The 25,955-nt window shown below is 39.4% G+C and overlaps 1 protein-coding gene across 1 annotated transcript in view; it reads left to right on the top strand.

Moving 5' to 3' along the window:
- The window catches only part of LOC116897018 (cytochrome P450 2C42-like), a 68,093-nt gene that overhangs the window by 18,337 nt on the left and 23,801 nt on the right, over positions 1-25,955 (top strand). Inside the window, exon 4 of the mRNA XM_032898625.1 lies at positions 9,482-9,642. Coding sequence (XP_032754516.1) covers positions 9,482-9,642 — 161 coding nt within the window. The remainder of the gene's footprint in view (positions 1-9,481; positions 9,643-25,955) is intronic.

Genomic DNA, 25,955 nt, shown 5'->3' with positions numbered 1-25,955 from the left:
GCCCTGGGATGTCTCCCCAATGTAGGGGATTGACAGTGTGTTTGGATGAGAGTGAGTGGGTGGGATTGGGAGGGTCCTCATACATGCTTGGGGAGATGAAAGGGGTATGGAAGAGTGGGGAACAGGGATAACATTTGAAATGTAAACACATAAAATAGTCAAGAAAATAAAATTAAAAAGTCAAAAAGAGGGCCCAGGAGCGGCAGGACCCCTGCCTGAGACACCGCCAGAACCTGAAGGAAACAGACCGGATAAACAGTTCTCTGCACCCAAATCCCGTGGGAGGGAGAGCTAAACCTTCAGAGAGGCAGACATGCCTGGGAAACCAGAAGAGACTGCACTCTGCACACACATCTCGGACGCCAGAGGAAAACACCAAATGCCATCTGGAACCCTGGTGCACTGAAGCTCCCGGAAAGGGCGGCGCAGATCTTCCTGGTTGCTGCCGCCACAGAGAGCCCGTGGGCAGCACCCCGCGAGCGAACTTGAGCCTCAGGACCACAGGTAAGACCAACTTATCTGCTGCAAGTGACCTGCCTGGTGAAATCAGGACACACAGAGGCAGAATTCCTCTAGGACCGGGCACTTCCTTTGTTTACCGGGAGTCCCACACCCGCGGATCCAGGCCTGCAGCAGCTCTCTGCTCCCAGACCCCGTGGGAGAGAGACCTTACCGCCTGGTCAGGTGGGCACTCCTGAGGCTGCAGAGCAGAAGAGACCACCAACACTGCCCACCCCTGCCCACATCCCTGGCCCAAGAGGAAACTGTATAAGGCCTCTGGGTTCCTGTGGGGGAGGGCCCAGGAGCGGCAGGACCCCTGCCTGAGACACTGCCGGAACCTGAAGGAAACAGACCGGATAAACAGTTCTTTGCACCCAAATCCCGTGGGAGGGAGAGCTAAACCTTCAGAGAGGCAGACATGCCTGGGAAACCAGAAGAGACTGCACTCTGCACACATTACTGATTCCAGAGGAAAACACCAAAGGCCATCTGGAACCCTGGTGCACTGAAGCTCCCGGAAAGGGCAGCGGAGATCTTCCAGTTTGCTGCCGCCCCAGAGAGCCCCTGGGCAGCACCCCAAGAGCGAACTTGAGCCTCGGGACCACAGGCAAGACCAACTTTTCTGCTGCAAGGGACCTGCCTGGTGAACTCAAGACACAGTCCCACAGGAACAGCTGAAGACCTGTAGAGAGGAAAAACTACATGCCCGAAAGCAGAACACTCTGTCCCCATAACTGACTAAAAGAGGAAAAACAGGTCTACAGCACTCCTGACACACAGGCTTATAGGACAGTCTAGCCACTGTCAGAAATAGCAGAACAAAAGTAACACTAGAGATAATCTGATGGCGAGAGGCAAGCAGGAACCCAAGCAACAGAAACCAAGACTACATGGCACCATCAGAACCCAATTCTCCCATCAAAACAAACATGGAATATCCAAACACACCAGAAAAGCAAGATCTAGTTTCAAAATCATATTTGATCATGATGCTGGAGGACTTCAAGAAAGACGTGAAGAACTCCCTTAGAGAACAAGTAGAAGCCTACAGAGAGGAATCGCAAAAATGCCTGAAAGAATTCCAGGAAAACATAAATAAACAAGTAGAAGCCCATAGAGAGGAGACACAAAAATCCCTGAAAGAATTCCAGGAAAACACAATCAAACAGTTGAAGGAATTAAAGATGGAAATAGAAGCAATAAAGAAAGAACAGAGGGAAACAACCCTGGATATAGAAAACCAAAAGAAGAGACAAGGAGCTGTAGATACAAGCTTCACCAACACAATACAAGAGATGGAAGAGAGAATCTCAGGAGCAGAAGATTCCATAGAAATCATTGACTCAACAGTCAAAAAAGATAATGTAAAAGCGGAAAAAGCTACTGGTCCAAAACATACAGGAAATCCAGGACTCAATGAGAAGATCAAACCTAAGGATAATAGGTATAGAAGAGAGTGAAGACTCCCAGCTCAAAGGACCAGTAAATATCTTCAACAAAATCATAGAAGAAAACTTCCCTAACCTAAAGAAAGAGATACCCATAGGCATACAAGAAGCCTACAGAACTCCAAATAGATTGGACCAGAAAATAAACACCTCCCGTCACATAATAGTCAAAACACCAAACGCACAAAATAAAGAAAGAATATTAAAAACAGTAAGGGAAAAAGGTCAAGTAACATATAAAGGCACACCTATCAGAATCACACCAGACTTTTCGCCAGAAACTATGAAGGCCAGAAGATCCTGGCCTGATGTCATACAGGCCCTAAGAGAACAGAAATGCCAGCCCAGGCTACTGTATCCTGCAAAACTCTCAATTAACATAGATGGAGAAACCAAGATATTCCATGACAAAACCAAATTTACACAATATCTTTCTACAAATCCAGCACTACAAAGGATAATAAATGGTAAAAAGCCCAACATAAGGAGGCAAGCTATACCCAAGAAGAGGCAAGAAACTAATCGTCTTGGCAACAAAACAAAGAGAAGAAAAGCACACAAACACAACCTCACATCCAAATATGAATATAACAGGAAGCAATAATCACTATTCCTTAATATCTCTCAACATCAATGGCCTCAACTCCCCAATAAAAAGAAATAGATTAACAAACTGGATACGCAACAAGGACCCTGCATTCTGCTGCCTACAGGAAACACACCTCAGAGACAAAGACAGACACTACCTCAGAGTGAAAGGCTTGGAAACAACTTTCCAAGCAAAGGGTCAGAAGAAGCAAGCTGGAGTAGCCATTCTAATATCAAATAAAATCAATTTTCAACTAAAAGTCATCAAAAAAGATAAGGAAGGACACTTCATATTCATCAAAGGAAAAACCCACCAAGGTGAACTCTCAATCCTAAATATCTATGCCCCAAATACAAGGGCACCTACATACGTAAAAAAACCTTACTAAAGCTCAAAACACATATTGCACCTCACACAATAATAGTAGGAGACTTCAACACCCCACTCTCATCAATGGACAGATCATGGAAACAGAAATTAAACAGAGACGTAGACAGACTAAGAGAAGTCATGAGGCAAATGGACTTAACGGATATTTATAGAACTTCTACCCTAAAGCAAAAGGATATACCTTCTTCTCAGCTCCTCATGGTACTTTCTCCAAAATTGACCATATAATTGGTCAAAAAACGGACCTCAACAGGTACAGAAAGGTACAGGTACAGAAATAATCCCATGCGTGCTATCAGACCACCACAGCCTAAACCCAATAACAATAAGGGAAGAATGCCCACATATACATGGAAGTTGAACAATGCTTTATTCAATGATAACCTGGTCAAGGAAGAAATAAAGAAAGAAATTAAAGACTTTTTAGAATTTAATGAAAATGAAGGTACAACATACCCAAACTAATGGGACACAATGAAAGCTGTGCTAAGAGGAAAACTCATAGCTCTGAGTACCTGCAGAAAGAAACAGGAAAGAGCATATGTTAGCAGCTTGACAGCACACCTAAAAGCTCTAGAACAAAAAGAAGCAAATACACCAAGGAGGAATAGAAGGCAGGAAATAATCAAACTCAGAGCTGAAATCAACCAAGTAGAAACAAAAAGGACCATAGAAAGAATCAACAGAACCAAAAGTTGGTTCTTTGAGAAAATCAACAAGATAGATAAACCCTTAGCCAGACTAACGAGAGGACACAGAGAGTGTGTCCAAATTAACAAAATCAGAAATGAAAATGGAGACAAAACTATAGAATCAGAGGAATTAAAAAAAAAATCATCAGATCCTACTACAAAAGCCTATACTCAACAAAACCTGAAAATCTGCAGGAAATGGACAATTTCCTAGACAGATACCAGGTACCGAAGCTAAATCAGGAACAGATAAACCAGTTAAACAACCCCATAACTCTTAACGAAACAGAAGCAGTCAATAAAGGTCTCCCAACCAAAAAGAGCCCAGGTCCAGATGGATTTAGTGCAGAATTCTATCAGACCTTCATAGAAGACCTCATACCAATATTATCCAAACTATTCCACAAAATTGAAACAGATGGAGCACTACCGAATTCCTTCTATGAAGCCACAATTACTCTTATACCTAAACCACACAAAGACCCAACAAAGAAAGAGAACTTCAGACCAATTTCCCTTATGAATATCGACGCAAAAATACTCAACAAAATTCTGGCGAACCGAATCCAAGAGCACATCAAAACAATCATCCACCATGATCAAGTAGGCTTCATCCCAGGCATGCAGGGATGGTTTAATATACGGAAAACCATCAACGTGATCCATTATATAAACAAACTGAAAGAACAAAACCACATGATCATTTCATTAGATGCTGAGAAAGCATTTGACAAAATTCAACACCCCTTCATGATAAAAGTCCTGGAAAGAATAGGAATTCAAGGCCCATACCTAAACATAGTAAAAGCCATATACAGCAAACCAGTTGCTAACATTAAACTAAATGGAGAGAAACTTGAAGCAATCCCACTAAAATCAGGGACTAGACAAGGCTGCCCACTCTCTCCCTACTTATTCAATATAGTTCTTGAAGTTCTAGCCAGAGCAATCAGACAACAAAAGGAGGTCAAGGGGATACAGATCGGAAAAGAAGAAGTCAAAATATCACTATTTGCAGATGATATAATAGTATATTTAAGTGATCCTAAAAGTTCCACCAGAGAACTACTAAAGCTGATAAACAACTTCAGCAAAGTGGCTGGGTATAAAATTAACTCAAATAAATCAGTAGCCTTCCTCTACACAAAAGAGAAACAAGCCGAGAAAGAAATTAGGGAAAGGACACCCTTCATAATAGACCCAAATAATATAAAGTACCTCGGTGTGACTTTAACCAAGCAAGTAAAAGATCTGTACAATAAGAACTTCAAGACACTGAAGAAAGAAATTGAAGAAGACCTCAGAAGATGGAAAGATCTCCCATGCTCATGGATTGGCAGGATTAATATAGTAAAAATGGCCATTTTACCAAAAGCGATCTACAGATTCAATGCAATCCCCATCAAAATACCAATCCAATTCTTCAAAGAGTTAGACAGAACAATTTGCAAATTCATCTGGAATAACAAAAAACCCAGGATAGCTAAAACTATCCTCAACAATAAAAGGACTTCAGGGGGAATCACTATCCCTGAACTCAAGCAGTATTACAGAGCAATAGTGATAAAAACTGCATGGTATTGGTACAGAGACAGACAGATAGACCAATGGAACAGAATTGAAGACCCAGAAATGAACCCACATACCTATGGTCACTTGATTTTTGACAAAGGAGCCAAAACCATCCAATGGAAAAAAGATAGTATTTTCAGCAAATGGTGCTGGTTCAACTGGAGGTCAACATGTAGAAGAATGCAGATCGATCCATGCTTATCACCCTGTACAAAGCTTAAGTCCCAGTGGATCAAGGACCTCCACATCAAACCAGATACACTCAAACTAATAGAAGAAAAACTAGGGAAGCATCTGGAACACATGGGCACTGGAAAAAATTTCCTGAACAAAACACCAAAAGCTTATGCTCTAAGATCAAGAATCGACAAATGGGATCTCATAAAACTACAAAGCTTCTGTAAGGCAAAGGACACTGTGGTTAGGACAAAATGGCAACCAACAGATTGGGAAAAGATCTTTACCAATCCTACAACAGATAGAGGCCTTATATCCAAAATATACAAAGAACTCAAAAAGTTAGACTGCAGGGAGACAAATAACCCTATTAAAAATGGGGTTCAGAGCTAAACAAAGAATTCACAGCTGAGGAATGCCGAATGGCTGAGAAACACCTAAAGAAATGTTCAACATCTTTAGTCATAAGGGAAATGCAAATCAAAACAACTCTGAGATTTCACCTCACACCAGTGAGAATGGCTAACATCAAAAACTCAGGTGACAGCAAATGCTGGCGAGGATGCAGAGAAAGAGGAACACTCCTCCATTGTTGGTGGGGTTGTAGACTGGTACAACCATTCTGGAAATCAGTCTGGAGGTTCCTCGGAAAATTGGACATTGAACTGCCTGAGGATCCAGCTAAACCTCTCTTGGGCATATACCCAAAAGATGCCCCAACATATAAAAAAGACACGTGCTCCAATATGTTCATCGCAGCCTTATTTATAATAGCCAGAAGCTGGAAAGAACCCAGATGCCCTTCAACAGAGGAATGGATACAGAAAATGTGGTACATCTACACAATGGAATATTACTCAGCTATCAAAAACAACGACTTTATGAAATTCGTAGGCAAATGGTTGGAACTGGAAAATATCATCCTGAGTGAGCTAACCCAATCACAGAAAGACGTACATGGTGCACTCATTGATAAGTGGCTATTAGCCCAAATGCTTGAATTACCTTAGATGCCTAGAGCAAATGAAACTCAAGACGGATGATCAAAATGTGAATGCTTCACTCCTTCTTTAAAAGGGGAACAAGAATACCCTTGGCAGGGAAGAGAGAGGTAAAGATTAAAACAGAGACTGAAGGAACACCCATTCAGAGCCTGCCCCACATGTGGCCCATACATATACAGCCACCCAATTAGGCAAGATGGATGAAGCAAAGAAGTGCAGACCGACAGGAGCCGGATGTAGATCGCTCCTGAGAGACACAGCCAGAATACAGCAAATACAGAGGCGAATGCCAGCAGCAAACCACTGAACTAAGAATAGGACCCCCGTTGAAGGAATCAGAGAAAGAACTGGAAGAGCTTGAAGGGGCTCGAGACCCCATATGTACAACAATGCCAAGCAACCAGAGCTTCCAGGGACTAAGCCACTACCTGAAGACTATACATGGACTGACCCTGGACTCTGACCTCATAGGTAGCAATGAATATCTTAGTAAGAGCACCAGTGGAAGGGGGAAGCCCTGGGTCCTGCTAAGACTGAACCCCAGTGAACTAGACTGTTGGGGTGAGGGCGGCAATGGGGGAGGGGGGAGGGGGAACACCGTAAGGAAGGGGGGCGGGGAGGGGATGTTTGCCGGAAAACTGGGAAAGGAATAACACTCGAAATGTATATAAGAAATATTCAAGTTAATAAAAAAAAAAAAGTCAAAAAAAAAATAAACCATGTAGCACAATTGTCTTTGATTGGACTATATTGTACAACGAATATATGTTACATCCAGGCATAAAATTCTGATAGAATTTTGCTGTGTAACACTTTTTTTGCATGGCTTATCTTAATAAAGATTTATCAGTTAATGTTCTATTGAAATAATAGCACAACTTATAAAAATTAGAATAAATTATTTATTATTGATTTATATTTTTGAATAAATGTATACGATTTTAAAAATCAATGCTCAATATAAGTGGTTGGTATAACTAGGTTTCATTATTGGCTCTATCTTCATGTATTTATCTCATTTCCTTTTATTTGATATATTAGGCATTGCAAATTTATAACAATAATTGTTTTCTTTCATTCTCAGGTTTAGAAGGATTTTGAAGTACTTGTCACAATGAAACATGACCTGGTTTTGAAATGCTGTCTTTCACATTAAGTGACAGAAGAGAAAAAAAAGTCAGATTTCTATTCTGCGTCACACATACATCCATGCTTCTTTAGGAAAATTTATTTTGTTCTTTGACATAACAAAATATTTATTGAGAGAATATTTCTGGCAATGCTATATTGTTTAATGTACATCAAATTTGAATGATTAACTCAATTTCTTATTATCTAACATCCCAGTATTTATTCAAAGTACTTTTAAAAGAGCCAATTTTTAATTTTTTTTTGTATAATTTCTTTGGCACTGGGGGCAGATTTCTTTCCTTTGTTTTGTTTAATTATGTATATTTTATTTACATTTCAAATGTTATTCCCTTTCCCCTAAGTCCCCTATCCCCTCCCATTCCCCTTCTCCAAAGTACTTTTAATTCAAGTTATTTTTATTTTAGGTTTCAAGTTTTCTACGTATTTTATTGATTTGATTATAAAGTCCTCCTCAAACAATACACAAATGTTAAAATGTAATAATGTTGAATGATGATGGACATTTTAGGTACTTCTGTTGCTATAATAAAATACCTGACAAAAGCATCCGAAGGAGGATAATTTGGGATTATAGTTTTTGGTTATAATCTATCATGATGGAATTTCACAGAAGGGGAACTTGAATCACTTCCTGATTACTCCATGGTCCCTGGCACATATGTAGCACAGGACTACCTTGCTGGCCTCAGTGGGAGAGGATGGGCTTAATCCTGTACAGACTTGATACCCCAAGGAAGGGGAACGCTGGGGAGGTTGAGGTGGGGGTAGGTGGGTGTGTAAGAAGGGAGGGTGGGTAGGGGAGCAAACTCTTATGGGCAAAGAGAAGGAGGGATGGAGTAAAGAACTTTGAGAGGGGGACAGGAAGGGGCAACATTTGGAATGTAAATAAATAAAATAATTTATAAAAATATAAATAAATATGAAGTATAATCATGAAAAAGTGGTCCTGCTTAGCCAACTCCCTTCAATTTATGAAGTCCAGGACCTAAGCCTATGGAATTGGGCTAATCAATGGGATGGGTCTTCCCACTCCACTGATATGTCTAGAAGCTCCTCTTCCTTGTGATATGAGAGCCTGTCACAATGATAATCAATATTAAGCAACTTAGACATTTAGTTCCCTTTAAATGGGGGGAAATTATAAGGAGTTTTTGAAATAAAAGAAAGAATTAAAATTTTATCTATTTATTACTTTTGTTTTCTTTATTTTTGGGGACATCTTTCAAATAAAGGTTGTCATCAAATAAAGGCTCTCATCTTAATTTTGCTCTAAGAAATCAGTTTTATATTTAATACATATTTATATAATTTTCATGTCACATAACATAGATGCCTTTCATTTTCATGTTAGCTTTCCCAGTACACAAACTTGACAATCTCTATTTACTATATTCTACTGGCTAAAGACATGAATCTTTTAACTGCTACATATAAGTGTTTCTAGGATTCCGTATCCCCCCACTTTTTGGAGGGGGATGTTTTTTCTCTTTCATTTTTATTAGTTCTTTGAGAAGTTTGTACAGTGCATTTTGATCATACTCATCCCCAAAATGTTCCCAGATCCATATTGCCTTCCACCCCCATTCATCTTTGTACTGTGTTGTTTAGAGCCTTGACAAACAGACATGACTAACTTCTAGCTTTGGATTGCTAAAGATTTGCAGTCTTTTTCCTCTTTGCAAAAAAGCAGACACCTTGTTTGAAAGGCCAGCCAATAGAGGTATGAGAATAGAACTGAGCATACTTAAATTCATGACTTAGATAGCAGGCCAGGTCAATGAACTTAAATAAATGTAAAAATGGTGCACAGGTGTAGTCCATACTGTTATGTCTATCGGGCCATATGTGGGTAAGACTTGCTTAAATTGTCATCAGTTTCTTTATCTGATAAGAGACATCATTTTATGCACACATATATATTTCAGTATCATTTTATAATTGTTCCCAATCCTTTAGGTGTACCCTGTGATCCCACCTTCATCCTGGGCTGTGCTCCTTGCAATGTCATCTGCTCCATTGTTTTCCAGAATCGTTTTGATTATAAAGATCAGGAATTTCTTGCCCTAATAGACATCTTAAATGAAAATGTAGAGATTCTGGGTTCTCCTTGGATTCAGGTGAGTTTATGTTTCTGTTTCAAAAACCCAACCTGACCAGACCCAACCCAACACACACTACACCACACCACACCACACCACACCACACCACACCACACCACACCACACCACACCACACCACACCAAATGAAACAACAACCACTTAGAGATATAGGTTCCATGAAATTTCAAAAAAAAGTTTAGAGAAATGAAGGCTTAACTGTGGGCTGGTAGAACACTGTTTACTGATTTTCTACTAAATTTGAATCACTTTCTGTATAAATTATCAGGTCAATGCTTAGAAGATGCCTACATAATTGAGTGGATATTTATTTCATTGTTGAAATTTTCTGTTAGCAGCAAGGCATCATTAAATATTTTAGAGACCTGGTCATCAAAACACTTAGCAGAAACATCATAATTTGCAATAAGAATATTTTCTTCAAGTAGAGACAGTGATTGGGGTTGAAACTGCTAGGAACCCTGGAATATAGCACTAGTATTTAATCAACAGGCAACATCTTAAGTAGCCATATAGTTGGCATAGGAGTAACAAAATATTTGAGTAGTGTCTTGATCCCATCAAATTTTTCCTGTTGCTGAGTTGGCAATATCTTCAAATTTTTCTAAACACTGTTGGTATGTTAATTTTTCTTTTAATTAACATTTTAATTAATTTACATTTCAAATGTTATCCCATTTCCTGGTTTCCCTTCCATAAACTCACTATCCCATCTCTCCTCCCCCTGCTTCTATGAGGGTGCTTCCCCAACACTCACTACCTTCCCCACTCTTACATTCCCCTACATGGGGGAATCTAGCCTTCACAGGACTCTTCTCCCATTGACACCTGAGAATGCCATCCTCTGCTACATATGTGGCTGGAGCCATGGGTCCCTCCATGTGTACTCTTTGGTTGGTGGTTTCATCCCTGGGATCTCTGATGAGTTTGGAGGGTTGATATTTTTGTTCTCCCTATGAGGTTGCCAACCCCTTCAGCTCTTTCAGTCCTCTTTCCAAATCCTCCATTTGGGACCCAGTGCTCAGTCCAATGGTTGGGTGCAAGCTTCTGTAATTGTTAGAATCTGGCAGAACCTCTCAGGAGACAGCTTTATTAGGCTCCTGTCAGCATTCACTTCTGGCCTTCCTGCAATAGAGTCTGGATTTAATGACTATATGGGATGGACTCCGAGGTGGTGCAGTCTCTGGACGACCTTTCCTTAAGTCTCTGCTCCACACTTTGTCTCCATATTTCCTCCTGTGAATATTTTGCTCACCCTTCTAAGAAGGACTGAAGATTCAACACTTAGGTCTTCCTTTTTCTTGAGCCTCATGTGGTCTATGAATTGTATCTTGGGTATTTGAAGCTTTTGGGCTAATATCTACTTAGTGAGTGCATAGCATGTATGATTTTGTGATTGGTTCACCTCACTCAGGATGATATTTTCTAGTTCCAATCCATTTGTCTAAGAATTTCATGAAGTCATTGTTTATTTTTAATTGGACATTTTTTTATTTACATTTCAAATGTTATTCCTTCTCCCAGTTTCTCGTCCATAAACCCCCTATCCCATCCCTCCTTATAGAAGCCTTCCTTCTATGAGGGTGTTCCCTCACCCACCTAACCATTTCCCTGATGAGTAAGAATGTTGAACATTTCTTTAGGTGCTTCTCAATCATTCAATATTCCTAGCTTGAGAATTCTTTGTTTAGCTCTATACCCCATTTGTTAATAGGGTTATTTGATTCTCTGGAGTCTAACTTCTTGTGTTCTTTGCATATATTAGATATTAGCCCTCTATAGAACATAGGATTGGTAAAGATCTTTTCCCAATCTGTTGGTGGCCAATTTGTCCAATTGACCATGTCTTTTGCCTTACAGAAGCTTTGCAATTTTATGAGGTCCCATTTGCCTATTGTTGATTTTAGAGCATAAGCCATTGGTGTTCTGTTCAGGAAATTTTCCTGTGCTCATGTATTTGAGGCTCTTCCCCACTTTGGCTTCTATTAGTCTCAGTGTATCTGTTTTTATGTGCAGGTTCTGGATCCACTTGAACTTGAACTTTGTATAAGGTGAAAAAAAAATGGATCAATTAGCATTCTTCTACAGGCTGAAATCTGGTCAAACCCACACTATTTGTTGACAACACTGTCTTTTTTTCCCCACTAGATGGTTTTAGCTCCTTTGTCAAAGATCAAGTGATCATAGGTGTGTGGGTTCATTTCTGGGTCTTCAATTCTATTCCATTGATCTACCTGCTTGTCTTTGTAGCATACCATGCAGTTTTTATCACAATTGCTCTGTTGTACAGCTTGGAGTCAGGGGTAGAAGTTCTTTTATTGTTGAGAATATTTTTCACTATCCTGGGTTTTATTTTAAATATTTTTTATTCACATATTTTTACATTCCAGATTTTATTCCAGTCCTGGTACACATCCCCTGATCCCGAACAGTTCCACATTCCATAACTCCTCCCCCCTTTGCCTCCACAAATATGTCCCCTACCCCACCCACCCCTCAAGACCTCTAAAGTTCCTGAGGGCTCCACTTTTTTTCTCTGACTGAACCCAAACCCGTGAGTCCTCTGCTGTATATGTGTTGGAGGCCTCATCTAAGCTGGTTTATGCTGCCTGTTTGGTGATCCAGGGTTTGAGAGGTCTCAGGGGTCCAGGTTAATTGAGGCTGCTGGTCCTCCTATAGGGTTGCCTCAGCTTCTATCTTTTCCCTAATTCACCCAGAGGAGTCAGCAGCTTCTGTTCATTGGTTCAGTGCAAATATCTGCATCTGACTCTTTCAGCTGCTTGTTGGGTCTTTTGTTGGGCCTCAGTTCCACTTGGGAGGGAGAAGAAAGCAACCACAAGGGGGGAGGTAAGGAGGGACAGAGGAAGGAAAGGAGATGAGGGGGGGATGGTCTGGTACTGGGTGGGGAAAAAGTTCTGAAGTCATGATAGGTCCCTTTTTGTGAACACCCCATAGCCTCAGTAATTGTGTTCGGTCTTGGGGCCTTCCCTTGAGCCTGATCCCACTTTGGGCCTGTCATTGGACCTTCTTTTCCTCAGGCTCGTCTCCATTTCCATCCCTGCATTTTTTTCAGACAGGAAGAATTATGGGTCAGAACTTTGACTGTGGGATAGCAATCACACCCCTCACTTGATGCCCTGTCTTTATGCTGGATTTGGTTTTAGTAAGTTCCCTCTCTCCACTGTAGGGCACTTCATCTAGGGTCCCTCCCTTTAAGTCCTGAGAGTCTCTCACTTCCCAGGTCTCTGGTACATTCTGGAGAGTTCTCCCCACTTCCTACGTCCTGAAGCTCCCTGTTTCTATTCTTTGTGCTAGCCCTCAAGGCTTCAGTCCTTTCCCCCCACCCAGTACTAAATCATGCCCCCCTCATCTCCTTTCCTTCCTCTCCTTTCCTCCTCCCTTGTGGTTCTGAGGAACTGAGGCATTCTCTCTTGGACCCTTAAGCTTGTTGAAATTTTGAGTTCTGTGGACTGTATCTTGGATATTCTGTAAATTCCCCCCACCAATTTCCACTTATTAGTGAAAACATACCATGCATGTCCTTTTGGGTCTGAGTTACCTCACTCAGGATGATATTTTTTAATTCTAACATTTGCCTGCAAAACTCAGGATGTGCTCATTTTTAAAAGCTGAGTAGTATTCCATTGTGTAAAGAAACCACATTTTTTTGTATCCAATCTTCTGTCGTGGGACATCTGGGTTGTTTCTGGCTTCTGGCTACCACAAATAAGGCTGCGATGGACATAGTGGAACATGTGCCCGTATGGCATGGTGGAGCATCTTTGGGGTATATTCCCAAGACTGGTATTTCTGGATCATTAGGTAAGTCTCTTTCCAATTTTTTGAGGAAACTCCAAATTGATTTCTAGAGTGGTGGTAACATTTTGCAATCCCACCAGCAATGGAGGAGTGTCACTCTTTCTCCACATCGTCACCACTATGTGTTGTTACCTGAGGTTTTGGCCTTAGCCATCTGACTGGTGTAAAGTAGAATCACAAGGTCATTTTGATTTACATTTCTCTCATCACTAAGGACTTTGAACATTTCTCTAGGTGCTTCTCTGCCATTCAAGATTCTTTTGCTGTGAATTGTCAGTTTAGTTTTATACCCCATTTTTGATTGGGTTATTTGTTTTTTTGGTGGTTAGCTCCTTGAGTTCTTTATGTGTTTTGGATATTAGCCCTTTATCAGATATGGGGTTAGTGAAAATGTTATTTTGATTTGCATTTCCATGATGACTAAGGATGTTGAACATTTCTTTAGGCACTTCTTAGTCATTCAATATTCCTCAGCTGAGAATACCTTGTTTAGCTCTGTTCCCCATTTTTAATAGGGTTATTTGGCTCTCTGGAGTATAACTTCTTGAGTTATTTGTATATATTGGATATTATCCCTCTATTGGATGTACTATTGGTAAAGATCTTTTCCCAATCTATTGGTTCCTAATGACAGTGTCATTTGCCTTACAGAAGCTTGGTAGTTGTATGAGGTCCTATTTGTTGATTCTTGATCTTAGAGCATAAGTCATTGGTTTTTTTGTTCAGGAAAATTTCCCCAGTGCCCATGTGCCCCAATTTTTCTTCTATTAGTTCGAGTGTATCTGGTTTGAGGTTGAGGTCCTTTATCCATTTGGACTTAAGCTTCGTATAAGTCAGTAAGAATGGGTTGATTTACATTCTTCTACATGCTGACCTTCAGTACCATTTGTTGAAACTGCTATCTTTTTTCCGCTGGACAGTTTTAGCTCCTTTGTCAAATATCATGTGACTATAGGTGTTTGGGTTTCTTTCTGGGTCTTCAATTCTATTCCACTGATCTACCTGCCTTTATCTGTACCTATACCATACAGTTATTTTTTTATCACTGTTGCTATATAATACTGCTTGAGGTCAGGGATGGTGATTCTCCCAGAATTTCTTTTATTGTTGTAGTTTTTGCTATTCTAGGTTTTTGGTTATTTCAAATGAATTTTGCAAATTGCTCTTTCTAACTCTATGATGAATTGAGTTGGAATTTTGATGGGGATTGTATTGAATTTGTAGATTGCTTTTTGCAAAATGGCCATTTTAGTATATTAATCCTGCATTCCTTGAGCATTAGAAGAAGTCTTTGCATCTTCTGAGATCTTCATCAGTTTCTTTCCTCAGAGATATGAAATTCTTGTCATACAGATCTTTCACTTGCTTCATTAGAGTCACAGCGTGGTATTTTTTTTATTTATGACTATTGTGAATGGTGTCATTTCCCTAATTTATTTCTCTGCCTGAATATCCTTTGAGTAGAGGAAGGCTACTGATTTGTTTAAGTTAATTTTATACAAAGCCACTTTGCTGAAGTGGTTTATCAGGCTTAGTCATTCTCTGGTGGAACTTTTGGAGTCATTTAAGTATACTATCATATCATCTGCCAACAGTGACATTTTGACTTCTACCTTTGCAATTTGTATCCCTTTGACTTCTTTTTGTTGTCTGTTTCCTCTGGCTAGGATTTCAAGTACTATATTGAATAAGTAGGAAGGGAGTGGGCAGCCTTTTCTAGTCACCTATAATAGTGGGATTTCTTCAAGTTTCTCTCCATTTAGTTTAATGTTGGCTACTGGTTTGCTGTATATTGCATTTACTATGTTTTGGTATGGGCCTTGAATTCCTATTCTTTCCAGGACTTTTATCATGAAGGGGTGTTGAATTTTGTCAAATGCCTTCTCAATATCTAATGAAATGAACATGTGTTTTTTCCTTTGAGTTTATTTACATGGGGAATTACATGGATGGAATTCCATATATTGAACTATCTCTGCATCCCTGGGATGAAGCTTACTTGATTATGATGGATGATCACTTTGATGTGTTCTTGGATTTGGTTTGTGAGAAGTGTTTTGAGGATTTTTTGCATCAATATTCATAAAGAAATTGGTCTGAAGTACTCTTTCTTTGTGTGGTTTAGGTATAAGCCTAATTGTGGCTTCATAAAAGGAATTTAGTAGTGCTCCTTCTGTTTTTAGTTAGTGGATAATTTGGACAGTATTGGTACGAGGTCTTCTATGAAGGTCAGATAGAATTCTGCTCTAAACCAATCTGGTCCTGGGCTCTTTTTGGTTGGGAGACTTTTAAGAACTGCTTCTATTTTTTTTTTTAGGATTTATACGATTGTTTAGATGGTTTATCTGATCCTTATTTAACTTTGGTACTTGGTATCTATTTAGAAAGGACTGAAAGAGCTTGAAGGGGCTTGAGACCCCATATGAACAACAATGTCAACCAACCAGAGCTTCCAGAGACTAAGCCACTACCCAAAGACTATACCTGGACTGACCCTGGGCTCTTTATTAACTTGAGTATTTCTTATTTACATTTCGATTGTTATTCCCCTTCCCGGTTTCCAGGCCAACATCCTCCTAACCCCTCCCACTCCCCTTCTGTATGGGTGTTCCCCTCCCCATCCTCCCCCCATTACCACCCTTCCCCCCAACTCTCACATTCACTGGGGGTTCAGTCTTGGCAAGACCAAGGACTTCCCCTTCCACTGGTGCTCTTACTAGGCTATTCATTGCTACCTATGAGGTTGGAACCCAGGGTCAGTCCATGTATAGTCTTTGGATAGTGGCTTAGTCCTGGAAGCTCTGGTTGGTTGGCATTGTTGTTCATATGGGGTCTTGAGCCCCTTCAAGCTCTTTCAGTCCTCTCTAAGATTATTTTTCCCTGTTTATTTCTGATTTGGGTAATTTGGATACACCCTCTCTGCCCTCTGGTTAGTCTGGCTATGGATTTATCTCTCTTGTTGATTTTCTCAAAGAACCAGCTCCTGGTTTTGTTTACTCTTTATATAGTCCTTTTTCTTTCTACTTGGTCAGTTTCAGCCCTGAGTTTGAGTATTTCCTGCCTTCTACTCCTCTTGCATTTGCTTCTTTTTGTTCTAGAGCTTTTACATTTGCTGTCAAGCTGCTAATGTATGCTCTCTCCTGTTTCTTTTTGGAGGCAGTCAGAGCTATGAGTTTTCCTCTTAGTCATACTTTCATTGTGTCCCATAAGTTTGAGTATGTTGTGCCTTCATTGTCATTAAATTCTAAAAAGTCTTTAATTTCTTTATTTCTTCCATGATCAAGTTATCATTGAGTAGGTCATTGTTCAATGTCCATGTATATGTTGGCTTTCTGTCTTTATTGTTGTTATTGAAGACCAGCTTTAGTCTGTGGTGGTCTGATAGGGTGCATGGGATTATTTCAATCTCCTTGCATTGTTGAGGCCTGTTTTGTGACTGATTATATGGTCAATTTGGAGAAGGTACCATGAGTTGCTGAGAAGAAGGCATATCCTTTTGTTTTAGGATGAAATGTTCTATAAATATCTGTTAAATCCATTGGGTTCATAACTTCTGTTAGTTTCTCTATGTCTCTGTTTAGTTTCTGTTTCCATGATCTGTACATTAATGAGAGTGAGGTGTTGAAATCTCCTGCTATTATTGTGTGGGGTGAAATATGTGCTTTGATGAATATGAAGTGTCTTTCTTCATCTTTCTTGATAACTTTTGGTTAAAAGTTGATTTTATTCAATATTAAAATGACTACTCCAGTTTCTTCAGACCATTTGCTTGCAAAGTTTTTTCCAGCCTTTTAGTCTGAGGTAGTGTCTGTCTTTGAGATGTGTTTTCTCTGTGCAGCAAAATGTTGGGTCCTCTTTACATATCCGGTCTGTTAGTCTATGTTTTTATTAGGAAATTTAGTTTATTGATCGGTTTATCATGAAATATCTTGGTTTTTCCTTCTATGTTAATTGAGAGTTTTGCTGGATATAGTAGCCTGGGCTGGGATTTGTGTTCTCTTAGGGTCTGTATGACATCTGTCCAGTATCTTCTGGCTTTCATAGTCTCTGGTGAGAATTCTGGTGTGATTCTTATAGTTCTGTCTTTATATGTTACTTGACCTTTTCCCCCTCCTGCTTTTAATATTCTTTTGTTTTGTATATTTGGTGTTTTGACTTTCATCTGACAGGAGGAATTTCTTTTCTGGTCCAATTTATTTCAAGTTCTGTATGCTTCTTGTTTGTTTATGGGCATCTCTTTCTTTAGGTTAGGGAAGTTGTTTTCTATCATTTTGTTGAAGATATTTACTGGCCTTTAAGTTGGGAGTCTTAGCTCTCTTCTATACCTATTATCTTTAGGTTTGATCTTCTCATTGTGTCCTGGATTTCCTGAATGTTTTGGATTAGGAGGTTTTTTCATTTTACATTATCTTTGATGGTTGTGTCAATGCTTTCTATGTTATCTTCTGCCCCTGGGATTCTCTCCTCTATCTCTTGTATTCTGTTGGTGATGCTTGTGTGTATGACTGCTGATCTCTTTCATAGTTTTCAATCTCCAGTGTTGTCTCTCTTCATGATTTTTTTATTGTTTCTATTCCCCCTTTTAAACCTTGGAGGGTTTTGTTCAATTCCTTCAATTGTTTTCTTGTGTTTTCCTGTAATTTTTTCAGCGATTTTTGTGTTTCTTCTTGGCTTCTACATGTTTACCTGTGTTATTCTGTATTTTTTAAAGGGAGTTATTTATGTCCTTCTTAAAGTCCTCTATCATCATCATGAGATGTGATTTTAAATCCAAATCTTGCGATTTCGGTGTGTTTGGATATCCAGTATTTGCTTTGGTGGGGTAACAGGGCTCTGATGATCCTAAGCATTCTTGCCTTCTGTTGCTTAGGTTCCTGCCCTTGCCTCTCTCCATTAGGTGGTCTCCGGTGTTAGCTGGCCTTGCTCTTTCTGACAGAGGCTTGACCCTCCTATAGACCTGTTTTCTTCCAGCCAGATCTGGGTAGAAAGAACTGTGGGACTGTTCATCTCTGGGTGCAGGCAGAAACAAGTAGGGTCTTGCCCCAGAGTGCTCCTGGGTTTGTTTGTCCTGAGGGCTCTAGGTGGGTCACTTGGAGCAGAAGATTTGGTCTTACCTCTGCTCTTAGACAGACAGGTAGATCAGTGGAATAGAATTGAAGACCCAGAAATTAACCCACACACATATGATCACTTCATATTTGACAAAGGAGCTCAAACCATACAGTGGAAAAAACAGCATTTTCAACAAATGGTGCTAGTTCAATTGAAGGTAAGAATGTAGAAGAATACTAATTGATCCATTCTTTTTTCCATATACAAATCTTAAGTCCAAGTAGATTATGGACATCCACATAAAACCAGATACACTCAAACTAATAGAAGAAAAATTTGGGAAGAGCCTTGAACACATAGGCATAGGGGAAAATATCCTGAGCAAAACACCAATGGCTTATGCTTTAAGATCAAGAATTGACAAATGGGACCTCATAATACTGCAAAGCTTCTGTAAGGCAAAAGACACTGTCATTAGGACAAAACAGCAACCAATATATTGGGAAATGATATTTACCAATCCTACGTCCAATAGACAGCTAATGTTCAATATATACAAAGATCTCAAGAATTTAGACTCCAGAGAGTCAAATTACCCTATTAAAAATGGGTACAGAGCTAACAAGATATTCGCAGTTGAGGAATATCTAATGGCTGAGAAATACCTAAGGAAATGTTCAACATCCTTTGTCATCATGGAAATGCAAATCAAAACAAGCCTGAGATTCTACCTCAGACCAGTCAGAATGGCTAAGGTCAAAAACTCAAGTGACAACAGATGCTGGTAAGGATGTGGAGAAAAAGGAACACTCCTCCATTGTTGATGGGATTGAAAGCTGGTCAAACCATTCTGGATATTAGTGTGGAGCCTTCTAAAAAAATTGGACATTTTACCACCTGAGGACCCAGCTATTCCACTCCTGGACATATATCCAAATGATGCTCGAACATACAACAAGGACACATACTCTACTCTGTTCATAGCAGCCTTATTTATAAGAGCCAGAAGGTGGAAAGAACCCAGATGCCCTTGAACAGTGGAATAGATACAGAAAATGTGGTACATTTACAGAATGGAGTACTACTCATTTACCAAAACTATGACTTCATGAAATTCATAGGCAAATGAATGGAACTAGAAAATATCCTGAGTGAGGTAACCCAATCACAAAAAACACACCGGGTATGCACTCACTGATAAATGAATATTAGCTCAAAAGCTCAAATTACCTATGATACAATCCACAGACCACATGAAGCTCAGGAAGGAAGACCAAAGTTTGGATGCTTCTGTCTGTCTTAAAAATATTCATAGGAGGAGATATGGAGACAAAGTTTGGAGCAGAGACTGAAGGAATGGTAGACAGTATTGCTGAAGCGAAGAAGTGCATGCTGACAGGAGCCTGGTATATCTGTCTCCTGAGAAGCTCAGCCAGAACGTTACAAATACAGAGGTGAATGATAGAGGCAAATCATTGACCTGAGAAAGGGGTCCACATTGGAGGAGTTAGAGAAAGGGTGGAAGGAGTTGAAGGGGCTGGCAGCCCCATTAGAACAACAGTACCAACCAATCAGAGCTCCCAGGGACAAAATCACTACCCAAAGACTACCCATGAACCTACCCATGGCTCCAGCTTTATATGTAGCAGAGGATGGTCTTGTTGGGCACAATGAAAGGAGAAGCCATTGGTCCTTACAAGGCTGAACCCTCCTTCCCCAAGTGTAGGGGAGTATCAGGGCAGGGAAGAGGGCAGGAGGTGGCTGGAGAGGGGGAACACACTTATAGTGGGAGAGGGCAGGATAGGGGGCTTATAGTTGGGGAACAATGAAAGAGAATAACATTTGAAGGCAAATAAAAAATATCCAGGGCGAGGGGAGAACCAGCTAGAAGGGGATTGGTATTCAGCGTGTGGGGTTTTGTGGCCATGGTGAGTCCCCGAGTCCAATGGCCCCCCAGAAGCATCTGTGGGACTTCGGGGCTGGGTTCATACAAAATGTTAAATGCAGTGGATCCTTTGGAATGTCTCAGGGTATAGCCTCTTCTGGGGAGCAGACTAGCTAGCAGTCTGTCCCAGCAGAAAAAAGGAGGTGGCAGAGGCTATCCGTTTTTGTTTTGTTTTGTTTTGTTTTTGTTATTCCAAATATATTTGCAAATTGTTCTTTCTTACTCCATGAAGAATTGAGTTGGAAATTTGATGGGGGTTGCTTTGAATCTGTAGATTGCTTTTAGCAAGGTGCCAGTTTTTACTAGATTAATCCTGCCAATCCATGAGCCTGGGAGATCTTTTCAGTTTCTGAGATCTTCTTCAATTTCTTTCTTCAGAGACTTGAAGTTTTTTGTCATAGGATCTTTCACTTGCTTGGTTAGAGTCACACCCAGGCATTTTATATTATTTGTGTCTATTGTGAAAGCTGTCATTGCCATCGTTTCTTTCTTAGCCTGTTTATCCTTTTGAGCAGAGGAAGGCTACTGTTTTATTTGAGTCAACTTTTGTCCAGCCAATTTGTTGAAGTTGTTTATCATGTTTAACAGTTTCTGGTGTAATTTTCTGGGGTCGTACATATATTATCATATCATCTGCAAATATTGATATTTTAGCATCTACCTTTCCAATCTGCGTACCTTTGATTTTTTTTTGTTGTATAATTTCTCTGGGTAGGACTTCAAGTGCTATATTAAATAGGTAGGGAGAGATTAGGCAGCTTTGTCTAGTCACTGATTTTAGTGGCATGGCTTCAAATTTCTCTTTTGATGTTGGCCACTGGTTGGCTGTATATTACTTTTACTATGTTTAGGTATGGGCCTTGAATTCTTTATCTTTCCAAGACTTTTATCATGATGGAGTGTTGAATTTTGTCAATGCTTTCTCAGCAGTTAATGAAAGGATCATGTGGTATTTTTTTTCATTGAGTTTGTTTTATAGTGGATTACATTAACAGATTTCTGTATATTGATCATGATGGATGATCATTTTGTTGTGTTCTTGAATTCAATTTGTGAGAATTTTATTGAGTATTTTTGCATCAGTATTCATAAGAGAAATTGGTCCAAAGTTCTCTTTCTTTGTTGGGTCTTTGTCGTCATTTAATTATAAATGTAATTGTGGCTTCATAGAATGAATTGAATAGTATTTCTTCTGTTGCTCTTTTATGGAATAATTTGAGAGTATTAGTATTAGGACTTCTTTGATGGTCTGATAGAATTCTGCGCTAAACTGATCTGGTCTGGGGCTTCTTTTTGGTTGGGAGACATTTTTTTTCCATGTGGAGAGGTTTAATGAGAGAAGAAGAAGAGAGAAGAGGAAAGGAGGCTAGCCATGGGCATATGGGGGGGAGGGAGTATGGGGAGAAAAGAGACAAGGAAGAGCAGAGAAGAACAAAGAGAACAAGTTGGGAGACATTTTTAATGACTGCTTCTATTCCTTTAGGGATTATGGGACTGTTTAGATGGTTTATCTGATTCTGATTTAACTGGTGTCTGTCCAGGATATTTTCCATTTCCTCCAGATTTTCCAATTTTGTTGAGTATAGACTTTTGTAGTAGGATCTGTTGATTTTTTTCAACTTTCTTGGTTTCTGTTGTTATGTCTCCCTCTTCATTTCTGATTATATTAATTTGGATACACTCTCTGTGCTCTCTGGTTAGTGTGGCTAAGGGTTTATCTATCTTGTTGAATTTCTCAAAGAACCAGCTCCTGGTTTTGTTGATTTTGTTTCTACTTGGTTGATTTCAGCCCTGAATTTGAATGTTTCCTGTCATTACTCCTCTTGGGTTTATTTGTTTCTTTTTGTTCTAGAACTTTTAGGTGTGCTGTCAAGCTGCTAATGTATGTTCTCTCCTGTTTCATTTTGGAGGCACTCACAGCTGTAAGATTTCCTCTTAGCACTACTTTCATTGTATCCCATAAATTTGGGCATGTTTTGACTTCATTTTTATTGAGTTCTAAAAAGTCTTCATTTTCTTTATTTCTTCCTTGACTAAGATATCATAGAGTAGAATGTATTCAGCTTCCATGTGTATGTGTGCTTTCTGTTGATTTTGTTGTTGAAGAACAGCCTTATTCCATGGTCATCTGATAGAATGCATGGGATTATTTCAATCTTCTTATATTTGTTGAGACCTGTTTTGGGACTGATTATATGATCAATTTTGGAGAAAGTCTTATGATGTTCTGAGAAGAAAGTATATTCTTTTGTTTTAGCATGAAATGTTCTATAGGTATCTGTTAAAACCATTTGGTTCATAACTTCTGTTACTTTCACTGTGTCTCTGTTCAATTTCTGTTTCCATGATCTATCCATTGATGAGAGTGGAATGTTGAAGTCTCCAACTATTATTGTTTGAGGTACATTCTGTTCTTTTATCTTTAGTAAAGTTTCTTTTATGAATATGTTTGCCATTGCATTTGGATAATAGTTGTCTAGAATTGAGAGTTCAGCTTGATGGATTTTTCATTTGATGAATATGAAATGTCCTTCCTTATCTTTTTTAATAACTTTTCTTTGAAAATCGATCATATTCGACATGAGAATGGCTACTTCAACTTTTTTTGAGGGGACCATTTGCTTGGAAAATGTATTTTCCAGTCTTTTACTCTGAGGTAGTGTCTGTTTTTCTCACTGTGCTTTGTTTTTTGTATGGAGCAAAATGCTGGGTCCTATTAACTTATCCAGTTTGTTAGTCTATGTCTTTTTTTCTTACCTAACATTTTTTCCATCTTTATTAAATTGGGTATTTCTTATTTACATTTCAATTGTTATTCCCTTTCCAAGTTTCCAGGCCAACATCCCCCTAATCCCTCCCCCTCCCATTCTATATGGGTGTTTCCCTCCCTATCCTCCCCACATAACTGCCCCCCCCCAACAATCCTGTTCACTGGGGGTTCAGTCTTGGCAGGACAAAGGACTTACCCTTCCACTGGTGCCCTTACTAGGCTATCCATTGCTACCTATGCAGTTGGAGCCCAGGGTCAGTCCATGTATAGTCTTTGGGTAGTGGCTTAGTCCCTGGAAGCTCTGGTTGGTTGGCATTGATATTCATATAGGGTCTCAAGCCCCTTAAAGCTCTCTCAGTCCTTTTTCTGAATCCTTCAATGGGGGTCCCATTCTCAGTTCTGTGGTTTGTTGCTGTCATTCGCCTATGTATTTGATGTATTCTGGCTGTGTCTCTCGTTAGAGATCTACATCTGGTTCCTGTCAGCCTGCACTTCTTTCCTTCATCCATCTTATGTAGTTTGGTGGCTGGATATGTATGGGCCACATGTGGGGCAGGTTCTGAACGGGCGTTCCTTCAGCCTCTGTTCTAAACTTTACCTCCCTACTCCCTGCCAAGGGTATTCTTGTTTCCCTTTTAAAGAAGGAATGAAGCATTTGATTATTTCCTGCCTTCTACTCCTCCTGGGTGGTGTATTTGCTTCTTTTTGTTCTAGAGCTTTTAGGTGTGCTGTCAAGCTGCTGATATATGCTCTCTCCTGATTTCTTTATGCAGGCATTACAAGGTACGAGTTTTGCTTTTAGGACAGCTTTCATTGTTTCCCATAATTTTGGGTCAGTTGTAAATTAATCTTATATTAATTACAAGAAGTCTTTAATTTCTTTCTTTATTTCTTCCTTGACCAGGTTATCATTGAGTAAAACATTTTCAACTTCCATGTATATGTAGGCGTTCTACCCTTATTGTTATTGAAGACCAGCTTTAGCCTGTGGTGGTCTGATAGTACACATGGGATTATTTCTATCTTTCTGTGCCTGTTGAGGCCTGTTTTATGACCAATTATATGGTCAGTTTTGGAGAAAGTACCATGAGGTGGTGAGAAGAAGGTGTATCCTTTTTTTTTTTTTTTTAGGATAGAATGTTCTATAAATATCTGTTAAGTCCATTTGGTTCATAATTTCTCTTAGTCTGTCTATGTCTCTGTTTAATTTCTGTTTCCATGATCTGTCCATTGATGAGAATGGGGTGTTGAAATCTCCTACTATTACTGCATGAGGTGCAATGTGTGCTTTGAGCTTTAGTAAGATTTCTTTTATGTATGTAGGTGCCCTTGTATTTGGAGCATAGAAATTTAGGATTGAGAGTTCATCTTGGTGGATTTTTCCTTTGATGAATATGAAGTGTCCTTCCTTATCTTTCTTGATGACTTTTGGTTGAAAATCTATTTTATTCGATATTAGAATGGCTACTCCAGCTTGTTTCTTCAGACCATTTTCTTTGAAAGTCGTTTTCCAGCCTTTTACTCTGAGGTAGTGTCTGTCATTGTCTCTGAGGTGTGTTTTCAGTAGGCAGCAAAATGTTTGGTCCTCATTGCATAGCCAGTTTGTGAATCTGTGTCTTTTTATTGGGGAATTGACTCCATTGATGTTGAGAGATATTAAGTAATAGTGATTGTTGCTTCCTGTAATATTCATGTTTGGATGTGAGATTATGTTTCTGTGCTTATGTTCTCTTTGTTTTGCTGCAGAACAATTAGTTTCTTGCTTTTTCTAGGGTATAACTTGCCTCCTTGTGTTGGGCTTTACCATTTATTATCGTTTGTATGGCTGGATTTGTAGAAAGATATTGTGTAAATTTGGTTTTGTCATGGAATTTCTTGGTTTCTCCATCTATGCTAATTGAGAGTTTTGCTGGATACAGTAACCTGGGCTGGCCTTTGTGTTCTCTTAGGGTCTGTTTGACATCTGTCCAGGATCTTCTGGCTTTCACAGTCTCTGGTGAGAAGTTTGGTGTAATTCTGATAGGTCTGCCTTTATATGTTACTTTACCTTTTCCCCTTACTGCTTTTAATATTCTTTCTTTGTTTTGTGCATTTGGTGTTTTGACTATTATGTGACGGGAGGAGTTTCTTTTCTGGTCCAATCTATTTGGAATTCTGTACGCTTCTTGTACATTTATGGCCATCTCTTGCTTTAGGTTAGGGAAGTTTTCTTCTATGATTTTGATTTTTTTAAAGATATTTACTGGTCCTTTGAGTAGGGAGTCTTCACTCTCTTCCATACCTATTATCCTTAGGTTTGATCTTCTCATTGTGTTCTGGATTTCCTGTATGTTTTGGCCAGTAGCTTTTTCTCTTTTACATTATCTTTGACAGTTGAGTTGATGATTTTTATGGAATCTTCTGCTACTGAGATTCTCTCTTCTATCTCTTGCATTCTGTTGGTGATGCTTGTATCTATGGCTCCTTGTCTCTTCCTTTGGTGTTTTATATCCAGGGTTGTCTCCCTTTGTGTTTTCTTTATTGCTTCTATTTCCATTTTTATTTCCTTCACCTGTATGATTGTGTTTTCCTGTAATTCTTTCAGGGATTTTTGCATTTCCCCTCTATAGGCTTCTGCTTGTTTATTTGTGTTTTCCTGCATTTTTCTATGGGAGTTCTTTATGTCTTTCTTGAAGTCCTCCATCATCATGATCAAATGTGATTTTGAATTCAGATCTTGCTTTTCT

Source organism: Rattus rattus, chromosome 3, assembly GCF_011064425.1.
Source record: "Rattus rattus isolate New Zealand chromosome 3, Rrattus_CSIRO_v1, whole genome shotgun sequence".
NCBI lineage: Eukaryota > Metazoa > Chordata > Mammalia > Rodentia > Muridae > Rattus > Rattus rattus.
The sequence above is the reverse complement of the archived record's forward strand: the minus strand, read 5'-3'. Positions and strand labels throughout refer to the sequence as shown.